The sequence below is a fragment of the Anomaloglossus baeobatrachus genome, chromosome 12 (genome assembly GCF_048569485.1).
Source record: "Anomaloglossus baeobatrachus isolate aAnoBae1 chromosome 12, aAnoBae1.hap1, whole genome shotgun sequence".
NCBI lineage: Eukaryota > Metazoa > Chordata > Amphibia > Anura > Aromobatidae > Anomaloglossus > Anomaloglossus baeobatrachus.
The window spans coordinates 68,471,241-68,486,697 of record NC_134364.1 but is presented as its reverse complement, the minus strand read 5'-3'; the positions used below and the strand labels follow the sequence as shown (position 1 = coordinate 68,486,697).

General features: G+C 50.6%; 1 protein-coding gene across 1 annotated transcript in view; it reads right to left on the bottom strand.

Moving 5' to 3' along the window:
- The window catches only part of LOC142258225 (cholesterol 24-hydroxylase-like), a 71,946-nt gene that overhangs the window by 13,737 nt on the left and 42,752 nt on the right, over positions 1 to 15,457 (bottom strand). The window contains exons 8-11 of the mRNA XM_075330735.1: positions 6,634 to 6,786; positions 3,234 to 3,296; positions 2,964 to 3,036; positions 2,221 to 2,305 (exon numbers count right to left, since the gene is read on the bottom strand). Of these exons, the coding sequence (XP_075186850.1) occupies positions 2,221 to 2,305; positions 2,964 to 3,036; positions 3,234 to 3,296; positions 6,634 to 6,786 (374 nt within the window). The remainder of the gene's footprint in view (positions 1 to 2,220; positions 2,306 to 2,963; positions 3,037 to 3,233; positions 3,297 to 6,633; positions 6,787 to 15,457) is intronic.

Sequence of the window (15,457 nt, the reverse complement as noted above, 5' to 3'; positions counted from 1 at the left end):
GTCGCCAGGGCATGGACGCAGGGGAATGGTCCCTTCACCCGGACGTGTTTCAGGAGATCTGTTGCCGCTGGGGGGTGCCGGACGTCGACCTCATGGCGTCCCGGCACAACAACAAGGTACCGACGTTCATGGCACGGTCTCAAGATCCCAGAGCTATGGCGGCAGACGCCTTAGTTCAGGATTGGTCGCAGTTTCAGCTCCCTTATGTGTTTCCTCCGCTGGCACTGTTGCCCAGGGTGTTACAGAGAACAATAGAGGAAAATAGGGTTTATTTGAGCCGCGCCAATGATCACTTCTCAGGTATTCAGATTAATGGATCTTTATTTTGCACAGGTCTACGCGTTTCTGGAGTCTCAGCTCCCTTCCTCAGGACCATCAGGCATAAGAACACATCAAATCTCAGACAGGCTAGGAAACCAACGTCCGCCAAGATCTACCACAGGACATGGAAAATTTTCCTGTCGTGGTGCTCTGCTCGGGGTTTTTCTCCCTGGCCTTTTGCCTTGCCCACTTTTCTGTCCTTCCTTCAATCTGGACTGGGAAAGGGGTTTGTCGCTCGGCTCCCTTAAGGGACAAGTCTCAGCGCTCTCTGTGTTTTTCCAGAAGCGCCTAGCTAGACTTCCACAGGTACGCACGTTCCTGCAGGGGGTTTGTCACATCGTTCCTCCTTACAAGCGGCCGTTAGAACCCTGGGATCTGAACAGGGTGCTGATGGTTCTTCAGAAACCACCATTCGAGCCAATGAGGGATATTTTTCTCTCTCACGCCTTTCACAGAAGGTGGTTTTCCTAGTAGCAGTCACCTCTCTTCGGAGAGTGTCTGAGCTAGCAGCGTTGTCGTGCAAAGCCCCTTTCCTGGTGTTTCACCAGGACAAGGTGGTTCTGCGTCCGGTTCCGGAATTTCTCCCTAAGGTGGTATCCCCCTTTCATCTCAATCAGGATATCTCCTTACCTTCTTTTTGTCCTCATCCAGTTCACCAATGTGAAAAGGATTTGCACTTGTTAGATCTGGTGAGAGCACTCAGACTCTACATTTCTCGTACGGCGCCCCTGCGCCGCTCGGATGCACTCTTTGTCCTTGTCGCTGGCCAGCGTAAAGGGTCACAGGCTTCCAAATCAACCCTGGCTCGGTGGATCAAGGAGCCAATTCTCGAAGCTTACCGTTCTGCTGGGCTTTCGGTTCCCTCAGGGCTGAAAGCCCATTCTACCAGAGCCGTGGGCGCGTCCTGGGCTTTGGGGCACCAGGCTACGGCTCAGCAGGTGTGTCAGGCGGCTACCTGGTCGAGCCTGCACACTTTCACGAAACACTATCAGGTGCATACCTATGCTTCGGCGGATGCCAGCCTAGGTAGACGAGTCCTTCAGGCGGCGGTTGCCCACCTGTAGGAAGGGGCCGTTTGACGGCTCTATTACGAGGTATTATTTTACCCACCCAGGGACTGCTTTTGGACGTCCCAATTGTCTGGGTCTCCCAATGGAGCGACAAAGAAGAAGGGAATTTTGTTTACTTACCGTAAATTCCTTTTCTTCTAGCTCCAATTGGGAGACCCAGCACCCGCCCCTGTTTTTTTGTGTACACAGGTTGTTCATGTTGAATGGTTTCAGTTCTCCGATATTCCTTCGGATTGAAGTTACTTTAAACCAGTTTATAATTTTTTTCCTCCTTCTTGCTTTTGCACCAAAACTGAGGAGCCCGTGGGAGCATGGGGGGTGTATAGGCAGAAGGGGAGGGGCGTTACACTTTTAGTGTAATACTTTGTGCGGCCTCCGGAGGCATAGCCTATACACCCAATTGTCTGGGTCTCCCAATTGGAGCTAGAAGAAAAGGAATTTACGGTAAGTAAACAAAATTCCCTTCTTTTTTTATAGATTTCTTATTTGTTTAGTTACTCTGGATTGTGGCTTTCATTTATAGCAATTGATAGCCATTGTAAGGGACAATTTTCACAACAACAGGGTCCATCAGAGTTTCACTGTGGTGTCCAGTGTTTCATAGTAAGGTAAGTACTGTATGTCTAAAATTCAAATGTGAACAGAACCTAATTTCAAGATTAACCTTTATGGGTTTTTTTATTATTATTTGCATTAAACGTTGCTGTAATTAAGAATATTTGAATTGTAAGTTATTTGGTAGATGCGATCTGTGCAGACTGTATAGCATGGACACCAGGTGGTATTTTGTCTTGGGCAGATATGGAAAAAATGATAATGTGCCAGGTACCTGAGACAGATATTGCAATTTCCCAAGATCTTCATATTCGATGTCTCTTTTGGAGCCAATAACTTCATCCACTTCAGTCTGGACCCTGAGGAATCAGAATTACAGTATTTTCTGTCCAAGAATTAACATAATGGTGCTAGAGTTATTATATTAATATATCTTACATAGATTCACTCGGCAGATGGGTTTTCCAGTTTGGTGATAGTACTCACCATTTTTTGAGAAACAATGATTTATTTACTGTCATTTAGCATTGCATGTGTATCACTTTGTAGACATGGCTAAAGTCTAAACTGCTTTATAATAAAATATAAATAAAAATTGACTCTGGGATAACCCTTGGAGTTATATAGACCTGACACATAAGTGTGTTGTCTCTGTGCTCTCTGGATGAAGCTATTGAACATGATCTCAAGAGCTCACACTTTGGGAAGTAGATTGGGCTACTACAACAATGGTAGAAAGGAGACTTGCGTGGAATGAAAACGCGGCTTTTCAGGCGAGAAAATCCACGTGTTCATCCCATACAAGTCTCCCTTTGGCCTTGCAGTCCATGAGTTCTGCAGCAGCTGTCATATATAATCCTGGTCAGTGTTGTCTGTACACAACCTTTCAAGGTAAGAAAGTATCCTATAGACTATCCAGGTTGTTACCAGTTGAGACCCTATTGCACTTTTGTTCCTCAGTTCCCACTTGAATGATAGAGCTATAAAATACTTCATTTTTGAATAACATAGATTTACCTCGTCAGGATCTCTGGGTTTCGTGCTAATTCCATCACTGCAAAGGAAAGCTGGTTGGCCGTTGTTTCTTGCCCTGAAACCATAAGCAAATCAGTGGTCCAATTCATAGTATCATAAAGACAGATGGATGGATGGATGGATGGATGGATGGATGGATGAATGGATGGATGGATGGATGGGTGGGTGGGTGGATAGATAGATAGATAGATAGAGGGTTAGATCGATAAAAAGGTAGATAGATATATCCTTTCCATAGCTGAAATTACTAACCTGCTATGAAGAATGTGACAAAGTTATCTATTAAATCCTCCTGATTGCAGCCATCTTCCAACTCTGAAAGGAAAAATAGAAGAAGATAATAAGATATTGTCATGCATCGGGTTTTGTGACCCGATCCGGTGACCTTGTGCTGCGTGGTCAGTTTCCTTCCCTGGTCAGTCCTTGTCCGAATGCTGATTGCCTTTTAGCTTTGCTTCTGTCCTTTTGGTTTGCGGTTATCAGGTGTTCTCACTTGATCATTTTTTCATCTGTCCTATCACATACTGAGTGGGGCTATTCATACTCTCCTGATACTAGCCTTCTCTGCTGGCTCTATTTCTATGTGGATTAATACTAATGAGTTCCAGTTCTGCCGCTAAGGGATTTAAGCAGAGACCAGTCTTGTTGTCTCTATATTTTCTCACTTGCCTTTTTTGCATGTATTTTTTTTTTCGTTAGGTTGTTAGGAGTTTACCCTTGCTTTCATTTATTTCTCTTTGATCCACTTGTGCACCTACCGTATGTATCTCTGCACACTTTTCATATCTTGGTTTATAGTGCGTAGCAACCTCTTCTCTGGTTCCTCAGGAGGTATGAGAAAAACTTGACAGCCTTTTAGGCAGACAGGTTCGAGTTATGCTGCTTTCACACATCCGGTAGGTGCAGAGCCGGCCAGTCCGGCTCTAAAACCTATGCAACGGATGCGGCGAAAAAGCCGCATCCTTTGCATAAGTTTTTTAAATGCGGCCCATCCGGTTTTTGCCGCTTGTGGCATGCTACTGAGCATGTGCAGTGGCAAAAACCGCATGCGGCGGCCGGATGCGTTTTTTGCCGCATGTGCCGCATCCGGCGTCCATAGGCATGCATTAAAAAATGCGCCGCATCGGACGGATGCTGCACGATGCGGGTTTTTTTGCCGCACAAAAAAACGTGCCAGGCAACGTTCCATCCGGCCGCCGCATTGGCTAAATCTGCCGCATGCGGCAAAAAACGGACGGAAAGCAAGCCCATGCGGCACAATGCGGCACTAATTAAAGTCTATGCAGGAAAAACGCAACCGGCAGCAAAAAATACCGGTTGCGTTTTTCCTGCAAAGTGCCGGATTGTGCCGCACAGGAAAAATCGGAGGTGTGAAAGCAGCCTTATGGATTTCTAGTGTTGCTGCTAGGGATATTGCAGCCTGTGCAGGAGCTATTGGGGCTATGCAGTTAGGGATACTAGTCAGTACAGGAACCAGTAAGGTGCAGGTGCGGCTGCATTAAGATAGGCTTTATTTCCCAGTATTGGAATACTTATGTCCATAACACCATCCCTTAGGCCGGCTTTGCACATTACGACATCGCAAGCCGATGCTGCGATGTCGAGTGCGATAGTCCCCGCCCCCGTCGCAGGTACGATATCTTGTGATAGCTGGCGTAGCGAACATTATTGCTACGCCAGCTTCACATGCACTCACCTGCCCTGCGACCGTCGCTCTGGCCGGCGATCCGCCTCCTTCCTAAGAGGGCGGGTCGTGCGGCATCATAGCGACGTCACACGGCAGGCGGCCAATAGCGGCGGAGGGGCGGAGATGAGCAGGATGTAAACATCCCGCCCACCTCCTTCCTTCTCATTGCAGCCGGGAGGCAGGTAGGAGATGTTCCTCGCTCCTGCGGCTTCACACACAGCGATGTGTGCTGCCGCAGGAACGAGGAACAACATCCTACCTGTCTCTGCACCAGCATTATGGAAATGTCGGAGAATACACCGATGATACGATAACGACGCTTTTGCGCTCGTTAATCGTATCATCTAGGATTTACACACTACGATGTCGAAAATTACGCCGGATGTGCGTCACTTTCGATTTGACCCCACCGACATCGCACGTGCGATGTTGCAACGTGCAAAGCCGCCCTAAGTGTTCGCTCACACTGGCATATAATAAATTGGTCCCATTCTCATCCAGAGTGACATCTGTTTGGTATTCCGTATGTAATGCGAGTGCAATCAGAGCGTGCAATTATTTTCTTGCCTTGCATCCATATGACGTGTATGCCATCCGTATGCAATGCGGTTTTTTTTTTCTCAACAGCTATTACTCAACAATCTTTTACAGTGTTCTATGCTACAGAATGGTAATGTATCCGTAAAAAGTGGATGGCACACAGATGGTCCATGCGGCATCCAATTTTTGTCCTTGCACCCATAGACTTGAATTGGTTAGTTTCGTCTGATTTATGGGCCCACTCGCAGCTTGCTACGATTTTTTCCATCGACCGAATACAGCTGAGAAAAAGAAACACAGAATAGAATAACATTGGTCTGAGTGCAAGGCCTTTTTTTATTGCATTGCACTTGACACGCCCACCAGGTCTGTGGGGCACTCGGAACAGGGGCGATTCTGTTGGGAGGTCACGGCGGGAGGGCCCGACTCCGTGACCCTGGCGGTGTCGTTTAGATGAGGGATATTTACAGGGGAGGAGTCGTGACGCCACCTGTAGTATTCGGCAATGTATGGCCGACGCTGCTGGATGGGACCGCTGGGGCAGAAGATGATACAGCAATGATGGTACAGCTCCCCACAGGTGGAGTGGGGCCCCAGGGCAACCGGTATAGTCTATGATGGAGGAATTAACATTGGAGTGCAGGACTAAAAACGCAGCTAATAACTGGACGACACAGGGATTGTAGTTTCCTTTACCTTTTTACCTGGTAGTGGATGGTGCAGGCCAGGGAAACTGGTTCAGTCGGCAGCCTGGAAGCAATTGGGGATCCACCTAGCCAGGTGGGTTCAGAGGCCTTCCTTCTGTGCTGTTCTGTGTAGGTCCCTGCTGCTTAAAGCTATGCTGTGGCCCTCTTCCTGGTGTTTGTACTGTTTCTCATTCATATGGAAGGCAGTGTGAGCCTTTTTACTGGTGCTGCTCCTCTGGTAGCTTCTCAGGGCTCTCATATGCTGCTGTGCAGCCGGGTGTTCTATATATGGCCAGAGATATGCAGTCTCCTGCCCTCCGGATTCAGCTGCTGGGACCTCAGATCCTGTACAACCTAGAACTCCGGCATCCTGTGTCTCTGCGCTCTGCTCTGGGGAGAGCTCTGTCATTGCTCTGTTCCCCAGACTTTTTTTCTACTCTATTCACTTCCTTTTCTCCTCTCCTTCCCTTTCAGCTGACCCCTCCCCCAGGCCAGAATGCATAGGGAAGCTCCCCATGAACTGGTTTTAGAGTTCACCCTTCTGGTATAGAGTCAGGGAAACGTGTGCTGCTGGTGCTACCTAATGTGGGGGACCCCCTTCTTGCTTCTAGGCATAGAATAACATCCTGTGAGAAGGGCAACGCTACTGTTGCAACCGGACTACTGGGGTGCCACACACTTGTCCGAATTATATGCTCATGTGTATAAACCCTTATAATGACAATTTATCCACGCATACCTGCCCCTTTAAGAATTTGTGTCAGGATATCCACGGGTATGTCATCTCCTTCCTGAATTGCCTTCATCCTTCTCTTTATACATTCCTGTCCAGTTTTCCGCAGGAGATTGATATTCTCTTTAACATCTCTGATGAAGGCCTGTTTTCCTGGTAGTGCACTAGGGAAGGAAACGTGAGTGGTTTTACCCTGTAACTAATACTGGCGCAGAGTCACGATATTTAAAACATAGGCTCCGATTTGGAAAATCACTTTTTGATCATAGGTTGAATTAGGCAGCAAGTGTTCAATTTTGTATTACTGGCCTTCATAGGAGATCGGTAATTGTACTATATACTGCAATAGAATAGTACCATGGTATTACAGTATACAGTGCCCACGATCAAATGATTGCAGATTACAAAACTCTAAATGGCCCCCCTAAAAAGAAGGGAATTTTGTTTACTTACCGTAAATTCCTTTTCTTCTAGCTCCAAATGGGAGACCCAGACAATTGGGGTGTATAGCTTCTGTCTCCGGAGGCCACACAAAGTATTACACTTAAAAGTGTAAAGCCCCTCCCCTTCTGCCTATACACCCCCCCGTGCATCACGGGCTCCTCAGTTTTGGTGCAAAAGCAGTAAGGAGGAAACTTATAAATTGGTCTAATGTAAATTCAATCCGAAGGAAGTTCGGAAAACTGAAAACCATTCAACATGAACAACATGTGTACACAAAAAACAAAAGCCCGAAGGGAACAGGGGCGGGTGCTGGGTCTCCCAATTGGAGCTAGAAGAAAAGGAATTTACGGTAAGTAAACAAAATTCCCTTCTTCTTTGTCGCTCCATTGGGAGACCCAGACAATTGGGACGTCCAAAAGCAGTCCCTGGGTGGGTAAAATAATACCTCGTAATAGAGCCGTAAAACGGCCCCTTCCTACAGATGGGCAACCGCCGCCTGAAGGACTCGCCTACCTAGGCTGGCATCTGCCGAAGCATAGGTATGCACCTGATAGTGTTTCGTGAAAGTGTGCAGGCTCGACCAGGTAGCCGCCTGACGCACCTGCTGAGCCGTAGCCTGGTGCCGCAAAGCCCAGGACGCACCCACGGCTCTGGTAGAATGGGCCTTCAGCCCTGAGGGAACCGGAAGCCCAGAAGAACGGTAGGCTTCGAGAATTGGTTCCTTGATCCACCGAGCCAGGGTTGATTTGGAAGCCTGTGACCCTTTACGCTGGCCAGCGACAAGGACAAAGAGTGCATCCGAGCAGCGCAGGGGCGCCGTACGAGAAATGTAGAGTCTGAGTGCTCTTACCAGGTCTAACAAGTGCAAATCCTTTTCACATTGGTGAACTGGATGAGGACAAAAAGAAGGTAAGGAGATATCCTGATTGAGATGAAAGGGGGATACCACCTTAGGGAGAAATTCCGGAACCGGACGCAGAACCACCTTGTCCTGGTGAAACACCAGGAAAGGGGCTTTGCATGACAGCGCTGCTAGCTCAGACACTCTCCGAAGTGATGTGACTGCTACTAGGAAGACCACTTTCTGCGAAAGGCGTGAAAGAGAAATATCCTTCATTGGCTCGTAAGGTGGTTTCTGAAGAGCCATCAGCACCCTGTTCAGATCCCAGGGTTCTAACGGACGCTTGTAAGGAGGGACTATGTGACAAACCCCCTGCAGGAACGTGCGTACCTGTGGAAGTCTGGCTAGGCGCTTCTGAAAAAACACAGAGAGCGCCGAGACTTGTCCCTTAAGGGAGCCGAGCGACAAACCCTTTTCCAATCCGGATTGAAGGAAGGAAAGAAAAGTGGGCAAGGCAAATGGCCAGGGAGTAAAACCCTGATCAGAGCACCAGGATAAGAATATCCTCCACGTCCTGTGGTAGATCTTGGCAGACGTTGGTTTCCTGGCCTGTCTCATAGTGGCAATGACCTCTTGAGATAACCCTGAAGACGCTAGGATCCAGGACTCAATGGCCACACAGTCAGGTTGAGGGCCGCAGAATTCAGATGGAAAAACGGCCCTTGAGACAGCAAGTCTGGTCGGTCTGGTAGTGCCCACGGTTGACCCACCGTGAGATGCCACAGATCGGGGTACCACGACCTCCTCGGCCAGTCTGGAGCGACGAGGATGGCGCGGCGGCAGTCGGACCTGATCTTGCGTAACACTCTGGGCAACAGTGCCAGAGGAGGAAACACATAAGGCAGTTGAAACTGCGACCAATCCTGAACTAAGGCGTCTGCCGCCAGAGTTCTGTGATCTTGAGACCGTGCCATGAATGCCGGGACCTTGTTGTTGTGCCGGGACGCCATTAGGTCGACGTCCGGAATCCCCCAGCGGCAACAGATCTCTTGAAACACGTCCGGGTGAAGGGACCATTCCCCTGCGTCCATGCCCTGGCGACTGAGAAAGTCTGCTTCCCAGTTTTCTACACCCGGGATGTGAACTGCGGATATGGTGGAGGCTGTGGTTTCCGCCCACAGCAGAATCCGCCGGACTTCCTGGAAGGCTTGCCGACTGCGTGTTCCGCCTTGGTGGTTGATGTATGCCACCGCGGTGGAGTTGTCCGACTGAATTCGGATCTGCTTGCCTTCCAGCCACGGCTGGAACGCCTTTAGGGCAAGGTACACTGCCCTTATCTCCAGAACATTGATCTGAAGGGAGGACTCTGGCTGAGTCCAGGTACCCTGAGCCCTGTGGTGGAGAAAGACCGCTCCCCACCCTGACAGACTCGCGTCCGTCGTGACCACCGCCCAGGATGGGGGTAGGAAGGATTTCCCCTTCGACAATGAAGTGGGAAGAAGCCACCACCGAAGGGAGGCTTTGGCTGACTGAGAAAGGGAGACGTTCCTGTCGAGGGACGTCGACTTCCTGTCCCATTTGCGGAGAATGTCCCATTGAAGTGGACGCAGATGAAACTGCGCAAAAGGAACTGCCTCCATTGCTGCCACCATCTTCCCTAGGAAGTGCATGAGGCGCCTCAAGGGGTGTGACTGGCCTTGAAGGAGAGATTGCACCCCTGTCTGTAGTGAACGCTGTTTGTCCAGCGGAAGCTTCACTATCGCTGAGAGAGTATGAAACTCCATGCCGAGATATGTCAGTGATTGGGCCGGTGTCAGATTTGACTTTGGAAAATTGATGATCCACCCGAATCTCTGGAGAGTCTCCAGAGCAATGTTCAGGCTGTGTTGGCATGCCACTCGAGAAGGTGCCTTGACAAGCAGATCGTCTAAGTAAGGGATCACCAAGTGTCCCTGAGAGTGTAGGACTGCTACCACTGTTGCCATGACCTTGGTGAAGACCCGTGGGGCTGTCGCCAGGCCGAAAGGCAGTGCCACGAACTGAAAGTGTTCGTCCCCTATGGCGAAACGCAGGAAGCGCTGATGCTCTGGTGCAATCGGTACGTGGAGATAAGCATCTTTGATGTTGATTGATGCTAGGAAATCTCCTTGGGACATTGAGGCGATGACGGAGCGGAGCGATTCCATCCGGAACCGCCTGGTTTTTACGTGTTTGTTGAGCAGTTTTAGGTCCAGAACAGGACAGAAAGATCCGTCCTTTTTTGGCACCACAAACAAGTTGGAGTAAAAGCCGTGACCCTGTTGCTGAAGAGGAACAGGGATCACCACTCCTTCTGCCTTCAGAGTGCACACCGCCTGCAGAAGAGCATCGGCTCGCTCGGGGGGCGGAGATGTTCTGAAGAATCGAGTCGGAGGACGAGAGCTGAACTCTATCCTGTAACCGTGAGACAGAATGTCTCTCACCCAACGGTCTTGTACCTGTGGCAGCCAGGCGTCGCAAAAGCGGGAGAGCCTGCCACCGACCGAGGATGCGGTGTGAAGAGGCCGAAAGTCATGAGGAGGCCGCTTTGGGAGCGGTTCCTCCGGCGGTCTTTTTAGGACGTGACTTAGACCGTCATGAATCGGAGTTCCTCTGATCCTTCTGAGGCCTGTTGGACGAGGAGAATTGAGACCTGCCCGCGGGCCGAAAGGACCGAAACCTCGATTGTACCTTCCGTTGTTGAGGTCTGTTTGGTTTGGACTGGGGTAAGGATGAGTCCTTTCCCTTGGATTGTTTAATGATTTCATCCAATCGCTCACCAAACAGGCGGTCGCCAGAAAATGGCAAACCGGTTAAGAACTTTTTGGAAGCAGAGTCTGCCTTCCATTCACGTAGCCACATGGCCCTGCGGACTGCCACCGAATTGGCGGATGCTACCGCCGTACGGCTCGCAGAGTCCAGGACAGCATTAATGGCGTAGGACGCAAACGCCGACGCCTGAGAGGTTAAGGACACCACCTGCGGAGCAGAGGCACGTGTGACTGCATTAATCTGCGAGTGACAAGCTGAGATAGCTTGGAGTGCCCATACGGCTGCGAATGCCGGAGCAAAAGACGCGCCGATAGCTTCATAGATGGATTTCAACCAGAGCTCCATCTGTCTGTCAGTGGCATCCTTGAGTGAAGCCCCATCTTCCACTGCAACTATGGATCTAGCCGCCCGTCTGGAGACTGGAGGATCCACCTTGGGACACTGAGCCCAGCCCTTGACAACGTCAGGGGGGAAGGGATAACATATGTCCTTAAGGCGCTTAGAAAAGCGCTTATCTGGACAAGCTCGGTGTTTCTGGACTGCCTCTCTGAAGTCGGAGTGATCCAGAAACGTACTCATTGTACGCTTGGGAAACCTAAAACGGAATTTCTCCTGCTGAGAAGCTGACTCCTCAATTGGAGGAGCTGGGGGAGAAAGATCCAACACCTGATTGATGGACGCTATAAGGTCATTCACTATGGCGTCTCCTTCAGGTGTATCTAGGTTGAGAGCGGCCTCAGGATCAGAATCCTGATCTGCCACCTCCGCTTCATCCTCTAGAGAGTCCTCCTGCTGAGACCCTGAACAGTGTGATGAAGTCGAGGGAATTTCCCAGCGAGCCCGCTTAGGCGGTCTGGGACTGCGGTCCGTGTCAGAGACCTCACCTTGGGACCTATGAGTCACCCCAGGAGCACTTTGCTGCTCCAACCGAGGGGGGCCTGGGGTCAATGATTCAACAGTGCCCGGGGCCTGTGTTACCGGTCTGGACTGCAAGGCTTCTAGTATCTTAGCAGACCATTTATCCATACTCTCAGAAAGTTTGTCAGCAAATACTGCAAACTCCGTCCCTGTCACCTGGACAGTGGTAGCAGGTGGTTCCACTTGGGCCACCAGTGGCAGAGGCTCCGGCTGAGTAAGTGCCACAGGGGCCGAGCATTGCACACAATGAGGGTAGGTGGAACCTGCCGGTAGCATAGCCGCACATGAGGTACAGGTTGCAAAGTAAGCCTGTGCTTTGGCACCCTTGCTTTTTGCGGACGACATGCTTGTTGTCTCCTCTGATTACAATCCGGGAGGGTATATAGCCAAAAACCAACAGTGCGACCGTACAGAGTAAATGTATAGCATATAAGCATATATAATGTAGCGGGGTGGGGGTCCCCCAGGACGACAAAGAGGCAGTGACCCAGAAAGTCCAATCAACATAAGTTTATTTACCGCTGTTGCACAGGAAAATACGTCCTTCAGGATACATCCAGGCTATATACAGTCCATAGGTTACCACGTCACACAGGTACCCGCTGCCTTAGAAGACGGTCTTACTGTACCCCGTACTGCTTTTCAGGGAGCCCCACAGACCTGTGTTATCACACCACACGGGTCTGAACTCCTCTCAGCTTCTTGCTCTGCAGCTTACAAAGCAACTCTGCCACACCCAGGCCTTTACAAAGAGCTTTTAAATGAGAACTGTGGACATGAGCCACCTGCATAACCCGGCCTGGAGGTTACAGGACTGACCACTATCTAGGGCTCTAATATGTTTCTGTACGCATTCTGGGAGATACGTACCGTCCGTCACATATCAATGGACCCACTATCTCACATACCCCCCCCCTCCGTTCAAACCCGAGGGGATGAACGGACGCTCCCAAACAGGCCGCCCGTGACAGGGCATCGGCATTGCCCTGGGATGAACCGGCCCGATGTTCCACCGTAAAACTGAAATTCTGAAGGGACAGGAACCAGCGGGTGACCCGGGCATTCCGTTCCTTCGCATTTCTCATCCAGACAAGGGGCGCGTGGTCCGTTACCAACCGAAACTGTCGCCCGAGCAAATAATAGCGCAGGGACTCCAAGGCCCATTTAATAGCCAAGCACTCCTTCTCCACTACGCTATAATTCTTTTCTGCCGGGGTAAGCTTCCGGCTCAGATAGGTAACCGGGTGCTCAGTTCCGTTCACCTCTTGCGAGAGTACGGCCCCCAGACCCACCTCGGAGGCATCTGTTTGCACCAAGAAGGTGTTACCGAAATCGGGGCTAATGAGGACCGGTTGACCACACAAGGCAGTCTTCATGGACCGAAACGCCTCCTCAGCCTGAGGGGTCCAGCGTACCATAGCCGCCTTCTTACCCTTCAACAGGTCAGTCAAAGCCGCTGTTCTCCCGGCGAAGTCCGGTATAAACCGCCGGTAATACCCAACAATGCCGAGGAACGCCCTCACCTGTTTAGTGGACACAGGTCTGGGCCACTTTTGGATGGCCTCTATTTTATTTACTTGAGGTTTGATCACCCCGCGGCCAATCACGTACCCCAAATAGCGGGCTTCCTCCAGACCGATTGCACATTTTTTTGGATTTGCGGTCAATCCTGCCGCCCGCAGGGAGTTAACGACGGCCTGGACCTGGGACAAGTGGGTCTGCCAATCGGTACTGAAGATGATGATGTCATCTAGATAGGCGGATGCGTACTTCTGATGGGGCTCCAACACTATGTCCATCAGTCTTTGGAAAGTAGCCGGGGCTCCATGTAAACCGAAAGGCAAGACAACATAGTGATAGAGCCCCTCTGGTGTAATAAAGGCCGTCTTTTCCTTGGCCGACTCTGTCAGTGGCACCTGCCAATAGCCTTTGGTGAGGTCAAGCGTCGTGAAATATTGAGCCTTTCCCAACCGTTCAATAAGTTCGTCCACCCGGGGCATAGGGTAAAGGTCGAACTTGGAAACCTCATTCAATCTCCTGAAATCATTGCAGAAACGTAGCGACCCGTCGGGTTTTGGAATCAGCACAATGGGACTAGCCCAGTCACTCTTTGACTTCTCAATCACCCCTAGAGTAAGCATCTGTTTCACCTCTGCTGCAATGGCTTGTCTCCGGGCCTCGGGCACCCGGTACGGTTTCATACGCACCTTTACCCGAGGCTCGGTGACAATGTCATGTTGGATAACCGAAGTACGGCCGGGTAACTCGGAAAACACATCCGAGTTCTGCTGTACCAACTTCCGAACTTCACGACGCTGCGTTTTAGTGAGGGTGTCGCCTAGGTGTACCCCCCCTTCGGGTCCCAGGATGAGCGGCACTACAGGACCCTCACATGCCCCCACCGGTGTTACTCCCGTCACCATACAGTCGCGGTCTTTCCAGGCTTTAAGCAAGTTAACATGATACACTTGTTCCGGCTTCCTCCTCCCCGGCTGATATATTCGGTAGTTCACCTCCCCCACTTTCCCCGAACCTCATACGGCCCCTGCCATTTGGCCAGCAGTTTACTCTCGGCAGTGGGCACCAAAACCAAGACCCGATCCCCTACATTAAAAGATCTGAGGGTGGCTCGTGTGTTATAAGTGCGCCTTTGTGCCCCTTGTGCCCTTGTCATATGTTCTTTTACGATAGGCAAAACCGCTGTAATGCGGTCCTGCATTAGGGCCACATGTTCAATCACACTTTTATATGGGGTGGGCTCCTGTTCCCATGTTTCCTTGGCTACGTCCAGCAAGCCCCTAGGGTGTCTGCCATAGAGCAACTCGAATGGTGAAAACCCCGTGGTCGCCTGCGGTACTTCTCGGAGCGCAAACATAAGATAGGGCAACAGCATGTCCCAGTCCCTCCCGTCCTTGGCAACCACCTTTTTAAGCATGGACTTAAGGGTTTTGTTACACCGCTCTACCAGCCCATCGGTTTGTGGATGGTACACCGATGTGCGCAGGTGCTTTATTTTCAACAGTTTACATAATTCTTTTGTCACCTTGGACATAAACGGGGTTCCCTGGTCAGTCAGGATCTCCTTTGGTAGCCCAAGACGACAAAACATGGCGAATAATTCCCGAGCAATAAGCTTAGCGGAGGTATGGCGCAGCGGAATGGCCTCGGGATAGCGTGTGGCATAATCCACAACCACCAATATGTGTTGGTGACCGCGCGCGGATTTTACCAGGGGTCCTACCAGATCCATTGCAATTCGTTCAAAAGGTTCCTCTATAATAGGGAGAGGCACCAATGGACTCCGGAAACTTGCAATGGGCGAAGTCAATTGGCAGTCCGGGCAGGTTTCACAGAACTTCCGTACCTCTGCGTACACTCCCGGCCAAAAGAACCTCTGTAAAATACGCTCTTGTGTCTTGCTAACCCCTAAGTGCCCCCCCAGGGGGTGTGTGTGAGCCATGTTAAGCACTACCCGACGGTGGGATTGGGGCACTACCAATTGTTCTACTATCTCTTCCCTGATTTTGTCTATTCGGTAGAGTAAATCATTATAAACCGCCATGCGGGGAAAGACAGCTTCTGCCCCTGGTTGTTGGGCCACCCCATTCACCTCTTTTACGTTACCCCACGCTTGGGAGAGGGTAGGATCCCTCAGCTGTGCCGTCCCGAAGGCCTCCCGGGACGTGTCCAGCTCCGGGATCGCTACGGTCTCTTCGCTGTCTCCCGCCAATACTTCTAGGGGACCCCGGTCAGGTTCTCCCCCTGTCCCAAGGTCGGTGATCCCTACAGCAGGTATTCCCGCCTCGGGATCGTCGGGCTCTGCACCCGAACCCATTC